The sequence below is a fragment of the Lithobates pipiens genome, unplaced genomic scaffold, assembly GCF_037356315.1.
Source record: "Lithobates pipiens isolate NorthernLeopardFrog02 unplaced genomic scaffold, aLitPip1_a1.2 Scaffold_22, whole genome shotgun sequence".
In the NCBI taxonomy this organism is placed as follows: Eukaryota; Metazoa; Chordata; class Amphibia; order Anura; family Ranidae; genus Lithobates; species Lithobates pipiens.
In genome coordinates this window covers 333,543,181-333,567,571 of record NW_027507784.1, presented here as the reverse complement: position 1 = coordinate 333,567,571, position 24,391 = coordinate 333,543,181, and the positions used below count along the sequence as shown (strand labels likewise).

The following is a 24,391-nucleotide window of genomic DNA, read 5'->3' as shown; positions in this document are numbered from 1 at the left end:
GTTAACCCCTTCACTGCCAGTGTCATTTACACAGGAATCAGTGCATTTGTATAGCAGTGATTGCTGTATAAATGACAAAGGTCCCAAAAATGTCCGATGTGTCCGCCATAATGTCACAGTCAAAAAAAAACAAAAAAAAAATTAAAAAAAAAACACACACACGGTGGGAGGGATTCCCTTGTCAACACTGTGTTGATGGGGGAAATCAACCTGGAGGTTGCAGAAGAGAAATGTGCTCCCTGTATGGCCCGCTTTAGGGTCTGGCCAATCCCTGGAGTATCCAGGAGGCTGAAGTGCAGAAAATATAGTCAGACACTGGAGAGTGGGGTTCCTTATCCCCAGGATGGTTCCAGAGGTGCAGGGGCTACTGCTGCTGCCAGGTAATCCCTGCATTATATAGTTGCTTTTGGAGGCCTAAGATGCCAGGTCCAAATGCTCAGAGCTGAGCACTGAACCACACCACAAGGGATCTGGTCCTGACAGGCACCATGTCACTCATTGGGCTGTATCCATAAGAAGCAACTGTCCTGGGGACATGTGGTTAGTGACCTTCAGTTCATCCCTGAAACTTTGTGCTAGACGCTGCACTAGGTAATGATAGTTGCATACAGTAACCAGATCCCCATAGACTTGACCCATGGTCTTCAGCTGGACTGTTCACTATTAGCCACTACTGCTTCTGCTAGAATGACTTTCCACTGTTCCCCATCATGAAAAAAAAAAAAAAAAAACAAACACACACACACACACACACAACCCGACAGTTTTTTGGAATCAAGCCAGAGTGAATGGGCTATTACTTGGGTAGCTGTTAGCCTCAGTGCTATTTGGGGGAGAACCATTTAAAACCAGTGGCCTCTACGGTGGTCGCACTACCAACATATGCTCCTGGATGGGCCACCAGAACTTCCTGCAATGTCGACCAGCAGTAGTTTCCACCTGTCTTCTCTAGGATACTCTTCAGCAGCGAAGAGTCACCCCTGGGGCTCCAATCCAGGCAATCTCGTTCCCGTTCCTCTTCCCCCTGGATATACACTTCAAGCCCCAGGAATGGACAGGATTTGTAGCACAGAACATTTCTCTAACCCCCCCTCCCCCTTTTCTGTGCAACCACACAAAGCTCAATTATGTAAAAACACATTCCCATAAAAGTAACAAACCAAATGATGTTAAATTAAAACCAACTTTATTTGAAACAGTTCAAGGCATGGTTTTCACTGATATCAGCAGCAGCCAGCGGGTCACAGAACACGGAGAGCAAATGGCATTTACAAAATAGTCTTCAAGCTGAAAAAAAAAACAAAAAAAAAACAAAAAAAAAACAGATCACTATAAATATAAAACAAATACAAGGCATCTCTTTACCCCAAATCTTTCCGATCTTAAACACCTAATCCAGCCATCACTTTCCTCTATGGCAGTGATGGTGAACCTCGGCACCCCAGATGTTTTGGAACTACATTTCCCATGATGCTCTGGCACTCTGCAGTGTAGTGGAGCATCATGGGAAATGTAGTTCCAAAACATCCGGGGTGCCAAGGTTCGCCATCACTGCTCTATACCATTGAAGTAGAAGTATAGTCATGCAAACTTTGCATATCCCCAAAAGTCATTATTCTCCATCTTTACCCACCTTCCACCCGGCCACTGTACATATACAGCCGGGTGGGCACTTCCTCCTTCCGAGTGGACGTTTGGGAAAATCCCAGCACAATTCCGATGCGCTCGTGTCACCCAGACAGTGCATCTCTGATCGGCAGGAGGGCTCTGTTATTGGCCCTCCCGATTACATGATGGCTGTGAACAATCACAGCCATCACGTGACGCAAATAGGGAGCCAGTTGCTAGGCGATCGGCTCTGCTCACACAGAAGTAGTCAGTGAGGAGAGGAGAGCAGATTGCTGCAACCAGCCAGTGATCAGAGAGTATGAGCTTATTTTTTTTTTTTTTTAACAGCTTTTTACACACAGATCACCGACAGTGTCCCCACACATGTAACAGTAATATGTCCCAATGATCATCTGCACACATGTCCATCATCACACAAACCAATTATTATACACTTAAGGGGGGGGTCAGGACTCAGGCTGGAAAGAGGTGCAGCAGCGGGGGGGGGGGGGGGGGCTTCAGGACTCAGGGCTGGAAAGAGGTGCAGCAGCGGGGGGGGCTTCAGGACTCAGGGCTGGAAAGAGGTGCAGCAGCGGAGGTGGGGTCAGGACTCAGGGCTGGAAAGAGGGAGAGGGAGAGGGCTTGATTGAGAGAGAGGCGCAGCAGGTTGTTAGCCACACAAGGAGCCTTTAGAGGCCAAAAAAAAAAAAAAACACATACATCACCCTTAAAAGATGCAGCTGCAAGCATATGCATCATCCGGGTATTTTTAATTTTATTTCTTTACAGCCAGTAGAGCACTCTTGTAAAAGCAATTCTTACAGCTAAATAGCTGCTGGTTGCTTTTACATGTGGGCTCTCCCATCCCACCCGGGATTGCAGCTGGTGGTTCTGCCAGATGTCCAATCAGGTATTTCCTCATTTCTGTTTGGCGGTTGTAAACAAACCATCACTGGTTTGAAAAACATTGTATGACCCAATGGTCAGATAACCACTTCAGCTCCAGAAGGTTTATTTTTCATCAGTTTTGTTAAAAAAATATTTTTTGTTAACATTATTTGTAAAACTGTTACATATTTTTGTTAAAAAAAAATTTTTTAAAAAAAATCCCAATGAGCGTATATGGATTGGTTTGCGCAAATGTTATAGCGCCTACAAACTACGAGACAACATTGTGGTGGACAAATCTGACACTTCTGGGGACCAGTGACACCAATACAGAGATCTGTAGTTTAAAAAATATGCACTGTCATTGTACTGACACTGGCTGGGAAGAGGTCAACAGGGGCATTAAAAGGGTTAAATGAGAGAGCGAGAGACACCCCAAGCTATGCAGTGGAATAACGTCCTTACAGGATGTCTCCAATTTACAAGCCGTCCTCAATGCTCTGTCTAATTGGGCGACTATGTGGCAGATGAGGTTTAATGTTGATAAATGTAAAGTTATGCACTTGGGGGCTAAGAATATGCATCATACACGCTAGGGGGAGAACAACTGGGGGGATCAAAAGTGGAGAAGGATCTGGGGGGGGGGGGGGGGGGGGGGGTTGGTAGATCATAAGCTCAATAATAACATGCAATGCCAAGCTGCTGTTTCCAAAGCGAGCAAAGTCCTTTCTTGTATTAGGAGAGGTATGGACTCCAGAGAGATTTTTTGCCCCCCTGTACAGATCATTAGTAAGACCTCATCTGGAATATGCAGTTCAGTTTCGGGCACCAGTTCTCAAAAAGGATATCGGGGAACTGGAGAAAGTGCAGAGAAGGGCAACCAAACTGATAAGAGGCATGGAGGAGCTCAGCTATGAGGAGAGAATAGAGGAACTGAATTTATTCCCTCTTGATAAGAGGAGATTAAGGGGGGATATGATCACCATGTACAAATATATAAGGGGTCCATATAGTGAACTTGGTGTTGAGTTATTCACTTTACGGTCAATACAGAGGACAAGGGGGCACTCTTTACGTCTAGAGGAAAAGAGATTTCATCTCCAAATGCGGAAAGGTTTCTTCACAGTAAGAGCTGTGAAAATGTGGAATAGACTCCCTGCAGAGGTGGTTCTGGCCAGCTCAGTGGATTTCTTTAAGAAAGGCCTGGATTATTTCCTAAGTGTACATAATATTTATAGGTAAAGTTGATCCGGGGAAAATCCGGTTGCCTCAGTGGGGGGTGGGGGGGGGGGGGGGTCAGGAAGGAATTTTTCCCCCTGCTTTAGCAAATTGGATCATGCTCTGCTGGGGGGGGGGGTTATGCCTTCCTCTGGATCAACAGTGGTTATATGGGATTGTACGATATCTTTAAATTTTAAGGTTGTTTGTTTAAGGTTGAACTAGATGGACTTGTGTTTTTTTTTTTTTTGAGAAAGAGAAAAAAAGAGAGAGAAAGAAAAAGAAAAAAAGAGAAAAAGAAAAAAAAAGAGAAAAAGAAAAAAAAAGAGAAAAAGAAAAGAGAAAAAGAAAAGAGAAAAAGAAAAGAGAAAAAGAAAAGAGAAAAAGAAAAGAGAAAAAGAAAGAGAAAAAGAAAAGAGAAAAAGAAAAGAGAAAAAGAAAAGAGAAAAAGAAAAGAGAAAAAGAAAAGAGAAAAAGAAAAGAGAAAAAGAAAAGAGAAAGCACTGTCTCCCCTACTACCTCTCTTGTGAGCAATGGGCGGGTCCTGGTGGACATGGGGTCTGCTGTATCCAATCACAGCGGAAGCTGGCCGCCGGTGCCACAAACCCAGAATGGCCATCAGGCACATAATTTCACCTGTAGGAGCTGCTGCCCCGCAGTATATATACACGGGGGGGGTGCACAAACCGTGAATAGCAAGAAGGGGCCTGGTCATGAACAGAGTGGGGGGGGGGGGGGTAAAACCTTCCGCAGGTCAAGTGGTTGAGGTCGCTCTTCCTCCCTCACACACATATTACTCACTTAAAGTAAGATCCGGAGATTTATTCTTCCTTCTTGAATTTGCCGTTAATATATGGAACATAATCCAGGAAGAGCCTCCAGTCTGTGGCCCAGACCAATACAACACCGCCGACCGATCCCCATGTGAAGAGAGTGGGGGCCCTGGGAGGAGGGAAATAGACATGACATATATGAGTGGAATCTTCAATACACCATAGAAGACATCATTCTCCCCCCCCGAGCAGAAGAATCCCCCTCACACACAGGGTCTCCGGGGGATTTACTAAAACTGGAGAGTGCAGCTCTGCATAGGAACCAATCAGCTTCCAGCTTTTATTGTCAAAACTTAACTGAAGAAGCTGAAGTCAAAAGCTGATTGGCTCCCATGCATGGCTGCACCAGACTTTGCACTCTGCATTAAATCTCCCCTCCCCCTGAGGTCAATTCCTTCACACCATAATTAGGACAAGACACGCAGCGAATGATCATCTCTCACCAGTTCTTGGCCAGCTGCTGATAGCGGGGTCCGAGCAATCGGCTGATCATGGCTGCCCCTTTCCTCAATGTGACCTGCAACACTTCCCCTCCTCCTCCTTCCTATAGTCACAAACTGGGGCCCTTCGACTGAAGGCTGCCTATCACATGCCTGCTTACACATAAACGCAATTATTTTCTATTTTTTACTCGTCAGTAACTTTTTTTTCTACTTACGATAAACGGATAGCTATTTTCTACGTGTTATTTTTTTTTTTCTTCCAACCTTTGTTGAACTCTATAATTTGCCGCTCAGGCATTACTATGGGCAGCCCTGCCTAGAAAAGGACAGCACCTTCAGACCGGAAGTGTGGCGTTGTCTAGGAAACCTTTAACCCCTTTGTGCCCGGCAATAAATAATGTGTGAACCCGTCCCTGATGTTGTAAAAGGGGAAATAATAAAAACTATTTTCATTACAATGACATGTACCATTTGCAACAAGCTTAATAGTTATGTTCTCTTTTGATCAAATAAAAAAATTATGGAGTGAAAAAACTATTTTGTTTTGTAAATTATTACTGCAGTGTTTACCTGAAAGCAATTGTTAATTTTTGCCTGAAAAATACTGAAAACTCCCCTAACATTATATATATATATAATTTTTGGGGAGTTTTTCATAAAAAAAAAAAATATATATATATATATATATATATATATATATATAATGTTTGGGGAGTTTTTCATAATATATATATATATATATATATATATATATATATATATATATATATATATATATATATATATATATATATATATATATATATATTATTATTATTATTATTATTTATTTTAAAGCAGTGGTCCTAGATAATAAAATGCTGGATGTTCCACGTTATTTTTTGTGTTGGGACAAAATACACTTTAATACACTTTAACCACTTCAGCTCCAGAATATTTACCCCCCCCCCCCCCCCCCAATGACCAGGCCATTTTTTGCGATACTCCACGTCCACATGTCATGACGGCGATCAACGACTTATAGCAGGACTGTGATATTGCAGTGGACATTCAGACACTATTGACACTTTTTGGTTACCAGTGACACTAATACAGCGTGTCCTCTGTCCCCTGCACCCCACTGGCCGGGTGCCAGCATTCAGCGGTGGTGGGCCGGGTGCCCGCATTCAGCAGTGGCGGGCTGGGCGCCCATATTCAGAGGTGGCGGGCCGGGTACCCATATTCAGAGGTGGCGGGCCGGGTACCCATATTCAGAGGTGGCGGGCCGGGTGCCCATATTCAGAGGTGGCGGCCTGGGTGCCCATATTCAGAGGTGGCAGACTGGGTACCCATATTCAGAGGTGGTGGGCCGGATGCCCATATTCAGAGGTGGCGGCCTGGGTGCCCATATTCAGAGGTGGAGGGCCGGGTGCCACTGCCTGCATTCAGCGGTGGCAGGCCGGGTGCCCATATTCAGTGGTGGCAGGCCGGGCCAACCCCTGCCTTAAAGACTCGGGGGTATGGGCCCCAGATTTGGGGGTTTTGGCCCAGTAGCCACCTCCTAGCAACGCAACTGATAAAAACGATAATAATAGTTAATATTTGAATTATAAAAGAAAATACAAAAAACGAAATTGTCCGAATGTAATCGATTCGTTAAACTCGTAGGTTGAATAGTTTTTCATTCTTTCGGATTTTCGTTCTAACAATTCGGACACATTTGTCAAGAGTCTTTCGTTCATTCAGATGCTTCCAAATAAACGAATATGCTGAATTTCGTTCGAAAACAAATTTGTAACGAATCGAATTGAACGTCTACCAAATAGCAACAAAAAGAACGTTCTATTTGTGTGAAATAAATGATATTATTGTAATGTGGGTACAGTGTTGCATAACCGCGCAATTGCCAGGTAAAGTACCACAGTGCTGAATAGCAAAAAATGCCCTGGTCGTGAAGGGGGTAAAACCTTCCGGAGGTCAAGTGGTTAAAGTTCTGAAGCAAATGGACCACCATGACAGCCAGGTGAATGGCACTTTCAGGGAGGAGGGGTTAGTGCAGGCTTCCTTTAACAGGCAACTTTTCTATAAACTCTGTAGGTTTGTAGTGATCGGAGATCTCGCCTCCATTAGGCCGTGCTATTCTTCATACACGAAGGTAATGATGAAAGGGACCGTCCTTTGTCTCTCCAGCCACTTCTGGTAATTGAAGGTGCTGAGTCTCCATCTCTCTCCGTCCATCGCTGCGCTGCAAAGTCTTCAGAACAGAAGTGTCTTCCCGAGTCGGAGGGATGGAATTAGCAGGGAGGACGGAATGTGAAGCACAAAATAAAGATTTCCAATAGCCGCAGAGAAGTTGCAGCTGCCTCCCAGCCTCTCCCCGTTCCTCGCCGCTGTCAATACTTCTCCTGCCGCAGACGCCTGCAGGAAGCCAAGGTTACCTGGACATCGTCCTTCGATCCATACTCCGCCGCGCCAGTCCCCAGTCTCCACGTGTGGTCCTAGGCCTGTGAAAACGAATTCATTATTCAGCTCGAGGAGCCTCGGGGAACCTTACAGAACCATTTCACCCTCTCGCTGCCAGAGCCATTTATGCGTTTTTTTGCAAACATGTTTAGAAAATAATTTTAAGCCTGAAGATTTGCATAAAACCCCCAAACATTATATATTTTCTGAAAGAAGATACCTCAGAGTGGGGATCTTCAAACTGCGGCCCTCCAGCTCTTGCTAAACTACACGTCCCATGAGCAGGGCTTTTTTTTTTCAGCTGGAACTTGGTGGAACTCAGTTCCACCACCTCTGGCTCAGGCCCTTTGCTCCCGATTATCACTTGTAATCACAGAAGTCCGGGTTCTGTGTTTACAAGTGACAGATGGTCTCCCAAAGACTCCCACAGATCTGATCTCCTACGTGGCTCCCACTGAGTGCAGGATGGGAACAAGGAAGATGCAGGTGCCTGGGGTGCAGTGCAGATCCTGACCCCCCCAACGGGATGATCTCCCTGCAAGTGAGAGAGGCAGAGCCACCTACAATATGTGTGTGTGTGTGTGGGGGGGGGGGGGGGTTGGGGTACTAGAGCTGGCTGGGTGGTTCGGCCTAATACAGCAAGACAAGATGTGTGGAAGATGGTGGAGCTTTTAAGCAGGAAGGATGAAGATGGGGGGTTTGGTGGTGGGGGGGGGGGGGGTGGTGTTACATGCAAAGGTCAGAGCTGAAGAGGGGTGAACATGAGATTGGTGATGCAGAGGTAAGCAGCTGTGAAAGAAGGTTAAACTCTGCACTCTGTGTGCAGCGCACCCCTGAACTCTGCACTCTGTGTGTCGCACACCCCTGAACTCTGCACTCTGTGTGTCGCGCACCCCTGAACTCTGCACTCTGTGTGCAGCACACCCCTGAACTCTGCACTCTGTGTGTAGCGCACCCCTGAACTCTGCACTATGTGTGTCGCACACCCCTGAACTCTGCACTCTGTGTGTCGTGCACCCCTAAAATCTGCACTCTGTGTGCAGCACACCCCTGAACTCTGCACTCTGTGTGAAGCACACCCCTGAACTCTGCACTCTGTGTGCACTGTGCAGCACACCCCTGAACTCTGCACTATGTGTGTCGCACACTCCTGAACTCTGCACTATGTGTGTTGCACACCCCTGAACTCTGCACTATGTGTGTCGCACACTCCTGAACTCTGCACTATGTGTGTCGCACACTCCTGAACTCTGCACTATGTGTGTTGCACACCCCTGAACTCTGCACTCTGTGTGTCGCACACCCCTGAACTCTGCACTCTGTGTGCAGCGCACTCCTAAACTCTGCACTCTGCGTGTCGCACACCCCTGAAATTTGCACTCTGCGTGTCGCACACCCCTGAACTCTGCACTCTGTGTGTCGCACACCCCTGAACTTTGCACATAGCACACCTCTGAACTCTGCGATCTGTACATAATGCACCCCTGGTATTTAATGCCCCTTTAAGGCTAGGTTTCCACTAGTGTGACTTTTCATGCGATTTGGGACTAAAATGTCGCATGGCAAGTCGTACCCCATGATTTCCAGTGAGTACCGTTCAAATGTGTGCGACTTGAAGGCGCAGCGAATTCAAAGTAGTCCCTGCACTATTTTGCTCCCACTTTGATGCAACTTGAGGTCCATAGACTTCAAGAATACACAGGCATTGCTTCAAGTCATGGCAAAACTCAAAGGATGATTGAAGCGCATTATTTCTATTATTACATTGTAATATGAAATGAAATCATTCAATTCACCATAATGCAGAATCAGTGGGAGCCATGAGCGCATCACTAGCCACGTTGCCTGCCACCAGATGCCATTAGGTACCCCCAGCAGAGTCCCTCCTTACATCAGGTGCGCCATCAGAGGTACCTTCCTCACATCTGTGTCCATCAGCGGAGCCCCTCCTTACATCTGGTGTCCCCATCAGAGGTACCTTCCTCACATCTGTGTCCATCAGCGGAGCCCCTCCTTACATCTGGTGTCCCCATCAGTCCTCCTAACATCTGGTGCCCCTCTGACATCCAGACTGCCCCCTCTGACATCCAGATTGGCCCCTCTGACATCCACAGACTGGCTCCCACATCCACAGACTGGCCCCCACATCCAGACTCTGACTGGCCCCCGACATCCAGACTGGCCCCAACATCCAGACTGGCCCCCTTGACATCCAGACTGGCCCCCCTGACATCCAGACTGGCCCCCCTGACATCCAGACTGGCCCCCCGACATCCACAGACTGGCCCCTCTGACATCCACAGACTGGCCCCTCGAACATCCACAGACTGGCCCCTCGGACATCCACAGACTGGCCCCCAATATACAGACTTCCCCCTCGACATCCAGACTGGCCCCCCTGACATCCAGACTACCCCCCGATATCCAGACTGGCCCCCGACATCCAGACTGGCCCCCCTGACATCCAGACTGACCCCCCTAACATCCAGACTGGCCCCCCTGACATCCAGACTGGCCCCCCTGACATCCACAGACTGGCCCCTCTGACACCCACAGACTGCCCCCCGATATCCAGACTGCCCCCCGACATCCATACTAGCCCCCCCACATCCAGACTGGCCCCCGACATCCAGACTCACTGGCCCCCGACATACACAGACTGGCCCCCGACATACATAGACTGGCCCCCGACATCTTCCAGATGCGGCACACCATCATTGCAGCGTGGAAAGACTTTGAACTGCAGCGCTGCCCACTGCACTTCACAGACACTGGCAGCGGGAGTGGGCAGCGCCGCAGCATCTCTATTGAAGCCCAGCTTCTGGTCTTCTTTAAAATGAGGCCAGCGGCGGAAAACGGGGGACAAACCGAATTTCCCGGGACATTTCCCGGGACAAAATTAAATCGGGACAAATGTTCTAATCCCGGGAATGTCCCGAGAAATTCGGGACAGTTGGCAACTATGCTGTCATGTCATTAGGCAGAACGGGGAACGTTCTACCTCTCCACACTGCAATCGCGGGCCGCCAGCGGACGTCGAGTTCCCGGGACCCGCGGGCACACTCCCGTGGTCTGCAGAGGCACGCACGCAAATTTAAACGGACATACAGGTATGCCCATTTGCCTGCCTGTGCCATTCTGCCAACGTATATCTGGTTGCAGCGGTTAAATTTGCATGCACTGTGAAAGGGCAACAAACTTCAGTATGCTATATTTTCTTTTCTTTTGTGTAATAGTATCCCTTGCATATACTTTCTGATAAAGTCAGGATGGAGAAATATGTAGAAGACTATATGTAAAGGGTCATTTTTTAATGCCATCATCATACAGTATCACTATAATATGGTTCATTGTGAAAAACATTAGTAAGCCCTGGCACCAACCAAAAATGACAAAATGCTAAAAAATGCGAAGCTGCCCATTTAAGTGAATAAACCACCTCTGAAAACCAATGAAAAGCAATGTGCCAACACATATGTGATAAATTACATGTGAACAAAGAATAAAAAACAATCCAAATATACTTGAGAGTCCAAAGGTGGAAAAAAAATATTATTTATAAGATTTGTTAATAAATATTACACAGTCCAAAAAATTTTTATTATTTTTTGTTCCCCAAAACTTGGTGAAGAAAACTCCAATCACCGTGCTCCTGGTCTTAAAGGCCCCTCAGATACTCAGATAGGAGCTATGACTAAGCACTAGTAATTACAGGGTGAAACGCATTAGCCATCTGCTTTTATTCCAATTTTGTATGGAATGTTTTTAATAAAGGCCTAAAGCCACAATTTCTGATGGCTGCCATGACTGGGGTTGAGAACCACTGGTCTAATATCTCGGACGCAATATTCAGCTAAAATACTCGGTTCCTTGGTCCAGACTGGAGGAAGCTATATCTTGACAGAAGCACCCAAGCTGGATGCTGGACGGTTCTGTCATACAACAGTGCACTGATCTTCCCAGGGAGGAGCTGATCCTGGGGGGGGGGGGGCACAAGTCTGGCTAATTGAGAAAAGGCAGGTGGTGTTTCAGAATAGAACACAAAATAGAAAGCCGACCATAGGTGTGCGCAGTCTATTCCAATAGGGTGTGCACCCCAAAGCTCAAACACACACTACTGATCACTCAATGTTCATTCAGAAAGGGAAGGGGATGGTCAATTCCATATTTACCAGCCCCTTCCTCCACTCATCCTAAAACATCCTTGCAGCAACAGCTGGCGGGAGAGGAGGGAAATTAGTAGCACTGCAGGGGGAAGCTGGGAAATAGGGGGAATGTGTGCTGTAAAGGGTGATTAGGGTGTGCCCGGGCACACCTAGCACACCCTGTGCGCACATCTATGAAACTGACCATGCCAGGAAGGACATGCTCTCGTGCCTAGTGTGGCAGGATCACCAGGGATTTTACACAAAGGAAGCAATACAAAGAGAATGGGATACTTTTAATACATGGCCCTATATGAGGGATAGGAAACATTGGGGTGACATATTCTTCTTCCTGTACGGGATGAATGAGAGATGGAAGGGATAGAATGGGCTGGTAGAGGGAGGGGTACATATGAGAGGAGGGCAGAGTTTCCAGATCTTTCTTTCTCTTCTATAGACATCTTTCCTGGAAGGATTGGGAGATATCCGGAGACTTAGTGGAAGGGAAGAGTCATAGCTCACCAAGAAACATGACTGTGACACAAAGACTGCATTCCCTTCTCTGAAACGCTTAGAAGAGGATGCGGCGTTCCCTTGCCGATGGGTATCAAACTAATTAAGAGAAGGTCATCGGCAGGAGGCCACCCCAGGCAGGGCATCGCTATCTGAATTCCAGGCATTATGTAATGTGACATGTGGGGACACAATTGTTTTATTTTTTTTCCCCATTACACTCCATCTTGGTGATATAATTATCTCACTAGAGATTCCGGGAGGAGAACAGATTTATTACAGATGCCTGAAGCTGCATCCCTGCCATCGTTCTTCTAATCCCTTCCATGATACCCTTGATTCCCCAGTATGGAGGAATTTACCGTCACTAAGTACCTGACTCGTTTGTATGCAAGCTGCTCCATATCAACTCATACCTTTATGATAACTCACGTCATTCTATTGCTAATCTACAGAAACCTGGTAATAACACAAAAATATATATGTTGTGTGATATGGGGCTCAGAATCGCCACCAGAAGCTCGTAAAAAAAAAAAATATAGTCTTTTTAGACTATGCAAACAATTCCAGAAAACAGAAAAAGCTTTCTTTAGCAAATGAACACAAAATAGTCTATAACTGGTACAACGGGAAACAAGAGTGTGGCTCACCGCCACCATACCAGTCCCACAATGGGGTCTTGGCGGCTCCGGTCTGCCTAAAGAATATGTAAACCCAACATTTCATATTCCTGTTACACTATATTGACAAAAAGTATTGGGACGCCTGCCTTTACACGCACATGAACTTTAATGGCATCCCAGTCTTAGTCCGTAGGGTTCAATATTGGGTTGGTCCACCCTTTGCAGCTATAACAGCTTCAACTCTCCTGGGAAGGCCATCCACAAGGTTTAGGAGTGTGTCTATGGGAATGTTTGACCATTCTTCCAGAAGAGCATTTGTGAGGTCAGGCACTGATGTTGGGACGAGAAGGCCTGACCCACAGTCTCCACTCTAATTCACCCCAAAGGTGTTCTATCAGGTTGAGGTCAGGACTTCTGTGCAGGTCAATCAAGTTTCTCCACCCCAAACTCACTCTTCCATGTCTTTATGGACCTTGCTTTGTGCACTGGTGCGCAGTCATTTTGGAACAGGAAGGGGCCATCCCCAAACTGTTCCCACAAAGTTGGGAGCATGAAATTGTCCCAAATGTCTTGGTATGCTGACACCTTAAGAGTTCCCTTCACTGGAACTAAGGGGGCAAGCCCAACCCCTGAAAAACAACCCCACACCATAATCCCCCCTCCACCAATAGATTTGGAGGGGTGGTCCAATACTTTTGGCACTATAGTGTGGATTAGCAAGTTTGGGGTGGAGGAACTTGACTGGCCTGACCTCAACCCGATAGAACACCTTTGGGATGAATTAGAGCGGAGACTGTGAGCCAGCCCTTCTCATCCAACATCAGTGCCTGACCTCACAAATGCGCTTCTGGAAGAATGGTCAAACATTCCCATAGACACACTCCTAAACCTTAGGCGATAATCTGAGTGGCTCTATAATATCATGCACCTCATCCCGCTTAGCAAAGATAAAGAGTATGGAGGAATGGGAATATTGTGGTGCTTATAACAAATGGTACATAGAGAGTTGAATAATAAAAAATATAATTTCTTTATTGGTACACAAAAAAGGGAAGAAAAGGTAGAAAAAAGATTTTTTGCAATTAAAATCAATATAGAGCATACACATAGTACATGTATTGGGTTGCTGGTGTCCCAAGAAAGAAAGGTGGTCACAAAATAGATGTTGAATCTCAACATGTTTCGCCAATGATGGCTTCCTCAGGGGATAATGAAGGACCACCACAAATGATCCAGTTCTGACATAAAGGGCAAAAAGATAAGTGTAAGTAATTGAACACATAACATAAATATCAAAGGGAAAACTTTTGTCATGGCCTCAGGGAGATGTGAGATATCATTTTGCCCCCCTGTACAAATCATTAGTAAGACCTCATCTGGAATATGCAGTTCAGTTTTGGGCACCAGTTCTCAAAAAGGATATCAGGGAACTGGAGAAAGTGCAGAGAAGGGCAACCAAACTGATGGAGGAGCTCAGTTATGAGGAAAGATTAGAGGAACTGAATATATTCCCTCTTGATAAGAGGAGATTAAGGGAGGATATGATGAACATGTACAAATATATAAGGGGTCCATATAATGAACTTGGTGTTGAGTTATTCACTTTACAGTCAACACAGAGGACAAGGGGGCACTCTTTACGTCTAGAGGAAATGAGATTTCATCTCCAAATACGGAAAGGTTTCTTCACAGTAAGAGCTGTGAAAATGTGGAATAGACTCCCTGCAGAGGTGGTTATGGCCAGCTCAGTAGATTGCTTTAAGAAAGGCCTGGATTATTTCCTAAATGTACACAAAATAACTGGGTACTAACATTTATAGGTAAAGCTGATCCGAGGAAAATCCGATTGCCTCTCGGGGGATCAGGAAGGAATTTTTTCCCCTGCTTTAGCAAATTGGATCATGCTCTGCTGGGGTTTTTTGCCTTGATCTGGATCAACTGTGTTTTTTTTTTTGTGGTTGAACTGGATGGACTTGTGTCTTTTTTCAACCTGACTAACTATGTAACTATGTGTGGCACATACTAAACCAGCAGATGGAAGATTTGGGGGGACCCCCCAAAGAAAAAGGGTGGGAGGATTTTTAGATGTCAAAAATGGCCCCAGATAACAGGGGGTGCACTGGACAGGCCGGTAGGCTGGTGCTCAGTCCCTGGAGTGTGAGCATAATGGGCAAGCAGGGCTGGACTGGGACAGAAATTTGGCCCTGGAATTCACCCAGACCGGCCCACTTATATTTTGAGTATCCCATCAGCACCCCTTACATCAGAGTGTCCCATTACCAGCCCCCCCCCCCCCTTACATCAGAGTGTCCCATTACCAGCCCCCTTACATCAGAGTGTCCCATTACCAGCACCCCCTTACATCAGAGTGTCCCATTACCAGCACCCCCTTACATCAGAGTGTCCCATCAGCACCCCCTTACATCAGAGTGTCCCATCAGCACCCCCTTACATCAGAGTGTCCCATCAGCATCCCCTTACATCAGAGTGTCCCATCAGCATCCCCTTACATCAGAGTGTCCCATGAGCAGCCCCCTTACATCAGAGTGTCCCATGACCAGCCCCCCTTACATCAGAGTGGCCCATCACCAGCTCCCTTACATCAGAGTGGCCCACTGAGCCATCGGCCCACCGGGAAACTCCTGCTAGTCCTGATGGCCAGTACATGCCTGTGGGCAAGGCACAAATGAGCAGAGGCGGTACTCTGCAACAGATGAATGTGCCAGCATCAGCTTGAACCCTAGCCAGGCTGAACAATACTCAACAGAACCAGGTGTCTCAGAGGGTGCAATGTGTGCGGGTGGAGCGGTGTATGTAGGAGGGGGAATTGTGTACATTGTCTGTTCATACCTCCCAACCGTCCCAAATTCTGAAGGACTGTCCTGTAACTTCAACAAAATCCCACCGTCCCACAGACCGGAGCTGTGCACTGACCACACTCTGTCAGCTGCTGTGTGGAGAAGGCGGATTCCTCCTGCTTTGATCGGAACCTCTCAGGTAGGCGCTACTACACACCCATTTTCCTGGAAGCTACCAGAGCTGATGAAGGCCAGCCCATGCAGGACAAGCAGGCACTTTCTGGGGAGCTGCAGGAGTTGCAACTGCACAGACTGGTAGGCTGGTGCTCAGTCCCGGGGGTGTGAGCCGGATGCGCAAGGTACAAATGAGCAGAGGCAGCGTGTGGGAGGGTGCAGCATGGTTCGGCGGCAGTAACTCACACAGAGTCCAGATGCAATACATAGAACTTGTATTGCAGTCAGAGTATAAGAGTTTACAACAAGCCTGGCGGGAAGGTAGCCCAACCGGGAACACTCAGGGGTGAACAGCAGATTGTAGCAGAGTAGATCTCAGCCAAACTGTCTTGAGGGGCGGAATGCAGCCTGGCCAGTCCATGTCCAATCTGGGAGGTTTCCAGGAAGAGTGACAGATCCCTATGCTTTCCCTACTCATCTGGAACCTCTGCCTACCGCTATTACTGTTCATGACAGAGAGGTATCCTGTCCCTATACCACCCAGGGCCGTTTTTAAGGCAGGGCAAAAGGGGCAGCTGCCCTGGGCCCTGTCATTATTGTGGGGCCCAAGCATCTGCCTCATACTTGACAACTATCCTGGTTTAAATTCCCTCTTCCCTTGAGGTTTTAGTCCTGTGCTATGTCCCAATATCTCAGTGTGAAGTGCCGCTACTAATGCTGCCCATCTCTGCCCTATTGTTGTGTACAGATGACTCACCCTTACACCCTCTGTTTACATGTAAATTACCGGCATTCATATGTAAATAGCAGCAGCATTCATATGTAAATAGCAGAGGCACTGATATGTACATATATCATGCCCCCCAAGGTCATATCCACAGTAATCTCTAGCACCAAACAACAAGCAGAAATCATGTGCTGTAACCTCTAGCAACTAACCAGTGAGATGTAATGTGTGATGTAACCTCTAGCAACCAGTCAGTGAGCAGTAATGATACACTGTAACCTCTGGCAACCAATCGCAATAAATGCCTGATCCGATTCAGTAAACTGATTGTGAGACTATCTGCTATTTATTGTATGTCTCAGAGCAGGTGGAGAGCAAAACTGCATGGAGGCAGCCCCAAGAAAAGTTTTGCCCAGGGTCCAATCAATATTAAAGACAGCCCTGATACCACCCACATGCAAAATGTGCACCAAACTCAGGAGCCAGGGTCGTAAATAGACTCTGCCTGACACAGGATGGCCACCAAAGTCACATGGGCTGTCAGAATTCAACCGGATTGCTGCTCCAGTGACCCAGGAAACCACAGGGGAACCAAATTCTCCTTGACTTCCTCTCCCTCTGCAGATGAGCGCCACCTGCAGTGGGGAAAACAGACTGCACCTGCCTTCATGTAAGTGCCACTAAAGTCCAGCACAAAAAAAAAAAATCAGCTCTCCTACTATGCCATTCAGGGCTTTGCTGTATGGCAGAGCTGAGTACATCTCAGGAATGTATGGGCAGAAATACAAACTCTTAGTATTTTTTCTGTGTAGTTTGCTTTTTGTCTGGAGTTCCGCTGTAAATTTGCATTGCTACATGGCGTCCTCGTAAATGAGATTATCATCAATATACATATAGTGTATTCCACAGCAATGACTTTTTATTAATCTTGCTTTGCCTCAGCTCCTTCCACAATCTGACCTCCGATAAGGAGAAATGTTATTGTTGCAGTTTACCGGAAAAAAAGGACGACTTGACAGGCCCAATAAAGAGATCTGTTCCTGGGATGGTTCCAGAGAAATACAAGCTGGCGACCTCTGAAATGGAAGCCAGGGGTTCAGGACCTCTTCCTGCCTCTCAGTGACACAGATATATGTGGCCTCGTAAAACAGCAGACTGTAAAGCGCCATCATTACCGGGATACGGGTAGAGGTCAATAAACTAACACCGCTCCTGAATGTCCCATGAAGCTTACAGTTCCATTCAATGGGAGGATGTTCTACAACAAGCCCTACCTCTGGCAAGGTTTGCAGAGTTTCACAGAGTAGGTAGAACAAATCACATGCTTATAACTAGAGACCTAACCAGGAGACCAGCCAAATGTTACCAAAATTGCCACAAATATCCCCTGAACCACTATGCAAACCAACTCAATCAAACAGCTCAAAAAATTAAGCAATAAAAAGAGTCCATGTGTAATTGCACTACTTCCTGTTTGGTTATACAATAGAAGGCCGATGTATAGGCAGGCTGCCTACAAGTTGGGGTTTGTTTTAAGCTAGTCACATAATCTGCACAGGTGGGGAAGGGGTTAATTCTTCAGGTCCCCGTTCCCAGGCTTCTTAGATCCTGCCCTTCTAGTCGTAAAATATAGTGAAGGCAGGGCCCAAGGGCTGAGCATTCCCGCTCTTACCCGTCACCTGCTGCCATGGACCAGAGCCACTAAGCGGAGGACTACCTTTGAACACCAGACTTCTGGACACCTAACACTTATGGGGAATGCCATGTATGGACTCTTACAGGTGTAGCATGTCCCTTGTAGGAGCTGCTGAGTTAGGGTTCCCCGTAGTGATGGACGAACTTCCGACGGGACGTTTCGCGAACGCGAAACGCGAACGGACACAAACGTTCGCGAAAACGACCGTTCGCCGCGGGCTCCATTGACTTCAATGGGAGGCGAATTTCGCAAACCTTTAGGTCGAATTTGCGGCCACGGGGTAATTATTAGGGGGTAGCACGTAGTCCCACCACCTGGACAATAGCATAATACATGTATGAGGTGAATTTGGGATCGATAACTACAAGCATTTTTTTTTTATTTGGGAAATTGTTCTGACAATTCAGGACTATGGAGCTAATGAAGGCAATGGAGGAGAGGGAAGGTCAGGGACCAGGGTAGGCAAACAAGAGGGTGCAGGAGATACAGAGCACTGACAGCAGCACCGTAATACAGAGCACTGACATCAGCACCGTGACATACAGCGCTGACAGCAGCTCCGTGACATACAGCGCTGACAGCAGCTCCGTGACATACAGCGCTGACAGCAGCTCCGTGACATACAGCGCTGACAGCAGCTCCGTGACATACAGCGCTGACAGCAGCTCCGTGACATACAGCGCTGACAGCAGCACCGTGACATACAGCGCTGACAGCAGCTCCGTGACATACAGCGCTGACAGCAGCTCCGTGACATACAGCGCTGACAGCAGCTCCGTGACATACAGCACTGACAGCAGCTCCGTGACATACAGCGCTGACAGCAGCTCCGTGACATACAGCGCTGACAGCAGCTCCGTGACATACAGCGCTGACAGCAGCTCCGTGACATACAGCGCTGACAGCAGCTCCGTGACATACAGCGCTGACAGCAGCTCCGTGACATACAGCGCTGACAGCAGCTCCGTGACATACAGCGCTGACAGCAGCTCCGTGACATACAGCGCTGACAGCAGCTCCGTGACATACAGCGCTGACAGCAGCTCCGTGACATACAGCGCTGACAGCAGCTCCGTGACATACAGCGCTGACAGCAGCTCCGTGACATACAGCGCTGACAGCAGCTCCGTGACATACAGCGCTGACAGCAGCTCCGTGACATACAGCGCTGACAGCAGCTCCGTGACATACAGCGCTGACAGCAGCTCCGTGACATACAGCGCTGACAGCAGCACCGTGACATACAGCGCTGACAGCAGCTCCGTGACATACAGCGCTGACAGCAGCTCCGTGACATACAGCGCTGACAGCAGCTCCGTGACATACAGCACTGACAGCAGCTCCGTGACATACAGCGCTGACAGCAGCTCCGTGACATACAGCGCTGACAGCAGCTCCGTGACATACAGCACTGACAGCAGCTCCGTGACATACAGCGCTGACAGCAGCTCCGTGACATACAGCGCTGACAGCAGCTCCGTGACATACAGCGCTGACAGCAGCTCCGTGACATACAGCGCTGACAGCAGCTCCGTGACATACAGCGCTGACAGCAGCTCCGTGACATACAGCGCTGACAGCAGCTCCGTGACATACAGCGCTGACAGCAGCTCCGTGACATACAGCGCTGACAGCAGCTCCGTGACATACAGCGCTGACAGCAGCTCCGTGACATACAGCGCTGACAGCAGCACCGTGACATACAGCGCTGACAGCAGCTCCGTGACATACAGCGCTGACAGCAGCTCCGTGACATACAGCGCTGACAGCAGCTCCGTGACATACAGCACTGACAGCAGCTCCGTGACATACAGCGCTGACAGCAGCTCCGTGACATACAGCGCTGACAGCAGCACCGTGACATACAGCGCTGACAGCAGCTCCGTGACATACAGCGCTGACAGCAGCTCCGTGACATACAGCGCTGACAGCAGCTCCGTGACATACAGCGCTGACAGCAGCTCCGTGACATACAGCGCTGACAGCAGCTCCGTGACATACAGCGCTGACAGCAGCTCCGTGACATACAGCGCTGACAGCAGCTCCGTGACATACAGCGCTGACAGCAGCTCCGTGACATACAGCGCTGACAGCAGCTCCGTGACATACAGCGCTGACAGCAGCACCGTAAGCAGCCCCAGGAGGAAGTCAGCACAGCACAGGGATGGTGTGATCCCCTCATAATAAGAACCCCCAGGAGGAAGTCAGCACAGCACAGGGATGGTGGGAGCCCCTCATAATAAGAACACCCAGGAGGAAGTCAGCACAGCACAGGGATGGTGGGAACCCCTCATAATAAGCAGCCCCAGTAGAAATATGACACCGCTCAACCTCTTCAAAGAGGAGGGTAGGGGCATATAGTACGGTGTGCTTTTTTGGGTCAGGGAAGTGAGCCAAATGAATTAAGAAGGTCTGTGTGCTTGATTCCAAAAATTGTTTATAGACATATACATGGTCTACTGATCACATGTGTTGAATTCCTCCGAGATCCATGCCTCATTCATTTTTAGAAATGTGAGGTAGTTAACACTGTGGTGAGCTAGGCGAGTACGCTTATCGGTCACAATCCCCCCTGCTGCGCTGAACGTCCTTTCGGACAGGACACTGGATGAGGGGCAAGCCAACAGTTCGATTGCAAATTGGGCAAGCTCTGGCCAGAGGTCAAGCCTGCCCACCCAGTAGTCTAGGGGTTCATCACTCCTCAGAGCGTCCACATCGGCCGTTAACCCAATGTAGTCGGACACCTGACGGTCTAGGCGTTCCCTGATGCTGGATCCGGATGACACCTGTCGATGGGTCGGCTGAAAGAATGACCTCATATCCGAAGTCACCAACACATCTTCAAACCGGCCTCTTCTTGCAGGCGCTGTTGGATTGGTACCCGCAAATCCTTCTCTGGGAGTGGGAATTGCTCCTCTGCCAGCGCACGCAAAAGCAGAATGCAGCATTTCTCGAAGCAAGGCCTGGAAGTGCTGCATTCTGACAGCCCTCTGCGACGGCGGTAACATTTCCGCCATTTTGTGTTTGTACCGGGGGTCTAAGTACGTTGCCACCCAGTACTGGTCCTTGACCCTCATGCTTTTTATACGGGGGTCCCTATTAAAACACTGGAGCATGAAGGCCCCCATTTGCACTAAAGTGGAAGCGGTGTGGTGGCCTGGCTCCTGCTCATCATCCAGGATAATGTCGTCCTCTTCATTCTCCTCTCCCCATCCTCGCACAACAGGGATCCCAGAAAGGTTTAAAGCATGCTCTTCTTGCTCCTGCTCATCCGCCCCGGCACCATCCTCCTCTGACTCCTCATCAGACTCCTGTTGTTGACTTGTCTCAGATAGAGTAGCCCCCCCTGGGAATTCATCCAGCATTGCGACTTCCTCATCTTCCCGCTCCTGCTCCTCCACAGCCTGATCAATGACACGACGCAATGCACGCTCCAGAAAGAAGGCATAAGGTACCATGTCACTGATGGCGCCATGGCTGCGACTGACCAGTTTGGTGATCTCCTCAAATGGCCGCAGAAGTCTGCATGTGTCGCGCATGAGCAGCCACTGGCGCGGTGAAAAAAAACCCAGCTCCCCAGAACCGTTTCTTTCGCAGAGTTCATACAGGTAGACGTTAACTGCACGTTTCTGCTGGAGCAGCCTATCAAGCATATAGAAGGTTGAGTTCCATCGCGTCGGGCAATCGCAAATAAGACGTCTGACCGGCAGATGGTGTCGCCGCTGAATGTCAGCAAGGCGAGCCATGGCCGTGTAAGATCTTCTGAAATGGGCCGAGATTTTCCTTGCCTGCCGCAAGATGTCCTGGACCCCAGGGTATTTGACAAGGAATCGCTGCACGACCAAGTTTAAGACGTGTGCCATGCACGGCACGTGCGTGATTTTGCCCTGTTTCAATGCGCTAAGCAGATTGGCACCGTTGTCACACACCACTTTACCAACTGTCAAATTGAGCGGTGTTAGCCACTCATCTGCCTGTGAACGCAAAGCTGAAAGGAGTGCCGGGCCAGTGTGGCTCTTTGCTTCCAGGCACAACAGACGCAGCACGGCATGGCAACGTCTCACCTGGCATGTGGAATAGGTTCTGGGGAGCTTGGGCGGTGCAGTGGAAGAGACGCTAGCAGCGGAAAAGGAGGAGGCAGCTGAGGAGGAGAGGGAGGAGGATGGAGTAGGAGGAGGAGAAGAAGAGTCAGGCCTGCATGCAATCCGTGGCGGTAAAACCAAATCTACACGGGTGCCACGGGTTACATGCTTGACGGCCGTCAGAAGGTTCACCCAGTGGGCAGTAAAACTGATATACCTTCCCTGCCCGTGTTTGCTAGACCACGTGTCTGTGGTCAGATGTATCTTGGCACCGACACTGTGTGCCAGAGATACATTCACTTGCCGCTGAACATGGCCATATAGCTCTGGGATGCCCTTCTCTGAGAAATACTTCCTTCCTGGGACCTTCCATTGTGGTGTTCCAATGGCCACAAATTTGCGAAAGGCCTCCGAGTCCACCAGTTTATATGGCAGTAGTTGGCGGGCTATGAGTTCTGACAAGCCAGCCGCCAACCGTTGGGCAAGAGGGTTATCCGGCGTCATCATTTTTTTACGCTCAAACATTAGGCCCACGGAAGCCTGCCTTTTTGCAGAAAAATGTGAGCTTGGCGTGATGGAAGGTGGAGTGGAGGACAATTGTGAGGAGAGAGGAGAAGGAGAAGTAGAAGACGAGGCTGGACGGTGAGAGCCTGCAGTGTGGCTTTGTGTGTTCCGTTGCTCCCACTGGGCTCGGTGATGGCTGCTCATGTGCCTTCTTAAGGCGGTCGTCCCTAGGTGAGTATTGGGCTTACCGCGACTAACGCGTTGACTGCAAAGATTGCAGATGGCAACGCTATTGTCAGCAGCGGACACGTTAAAAAAAGCCCACACTGCGGAGCCATGTGCCGGTGTCCTGGGAGCGCCAGATGTGACCGTACATGGTCGATGACTCGCTCCTGATACATTTGCAGTCTGCTTTGTCCCTGCTGTGCAATGTAAGTCATTGCTGCTTCTCCTCCCTATCTGCTGGTCCATATCTCCCTCTGAACTCCCCTCCTCTTCCTCTCTTGTGGGCACCCACGTGACATCACTAGACACGTCATCATCAACGTCACCTTCCCCACCGCTATAAGTAGAGTAGGCAGCAACACCGGGGACCAACCTCCTCCTTGGGCTGATCTGGGTACTGGCGTCAGACTGCTGAGTAGCGCTTGTTGCTACCTCCTCTTCCTGATCCAATACCAAGAGTGGCTGCGCATCAGAAATGTCCTCTTGATATGGATCGGAAAATAATTCCAGTGACTCAAGCGGAAGGTATGTGGTGGTGGTGGTGGTGGTCGTGTTGTTGGTGGTAGTGTCTTTGGGGGTGCACATAGCAGAGAGTGAAGAAGAGGGTGCAGATCGAGAGGATGAGGAGGGTGCAGAAGAGTAAGGCTGAGCGAGCCACTCAACCAAGTCTGGTGCATCCTTTAAAGTAATTGAACGCACCTTCTGCAACTTCCCACTTTGGCTCAAGCCTGTTGCTCCTGCCCTACCCCTACCACCCCTGCGGAAGGGCCTGCCTCTTCCTCTGCATGTCATTTTTTAAATGACCCTGTGACAAAACTCTTAGTCCCTATACCGCTGAAGGACTGCTGCAGTATAGGTGAGCGGTCAGCAGTGGTGCACGTCAACCCTATCTATTGTGGACCTATAGCGGTCCTTACAGAACAGCAGACTGTACCGCACTCAAGCCTATGTACCGTAGCACCCTATACCAAGTTACCAGTCCTTATAAGAACTTTTGTGGACCAAGCAGGTTGTGTATTAGTGTTTAGCAGACTGTACGTCAGTCCCTATACCGCTGAAGGACTGCTGCAGTATAGGGCAGCGGTCAGCAGTGGTGCACGTCAACCCTATCTATTGTGGACCGATAGCGGTCCTTACAGAACAGCAGACTGTACCGCACTCAAGCCTATGTACCGTAGCACCCTATACCAAGTTACCAGTCCTTATAAGAACTTTTGTGGACCAAGCAGGTTGTGTATTAGTGTTTAGCAGACTGTACGTCAGTCCCTATACCGCTGAAGGACTGCTGCAGTATAGGGCAGCGGTCAGCAGTGGTGCACGTCAACCCTATCTATTGTGGACCGATAGCGGTCCTTACAGAACAGCAGACTGTACCGCACTCAAGCCTATGTACCGTAGCACCCTATACCAAGTTACCAGTCCTTATAAGAACTTTTGTGGAACAAGCAGGTTGTGTGTTAGTGATTAGCAGA

General features: G+C 48.6%; 1 protein-coding gene across 1 annotated transcript; it reads right to left on the bottom strand.

Moving 5' to 3' along the window:
• Window positions 1-1,169: 1,169 nt before the first annotated feature.
• Window positions 1,170-5,071, bottom strand: UQCR11 (ubiquinol-cytochrome c reductase, complex III subunit XI). Its single transcript, XM_077450040.1, has 3 exons — window positions 4,991-5,071; window positions 4,516-4,656; window positions 1,170-1,287 (listed from the first exon to the last, which is right to left on the bottom strand). Exons 1-2 carry the CDS (start codon window positions 5,038-5,040, stop codon window positions 4,536-4,538), a joined length of 171 nt encoding a protein of 56 aa, XP_077306166.1. The 5' UTR covers window positions 5,041-5,071; the 3' UTR covers window positions 1,170-1,287; window positions 4,516-4,535.
• Window positions 5,072-24,391: the final 19,320 nt, after the last annotated feature.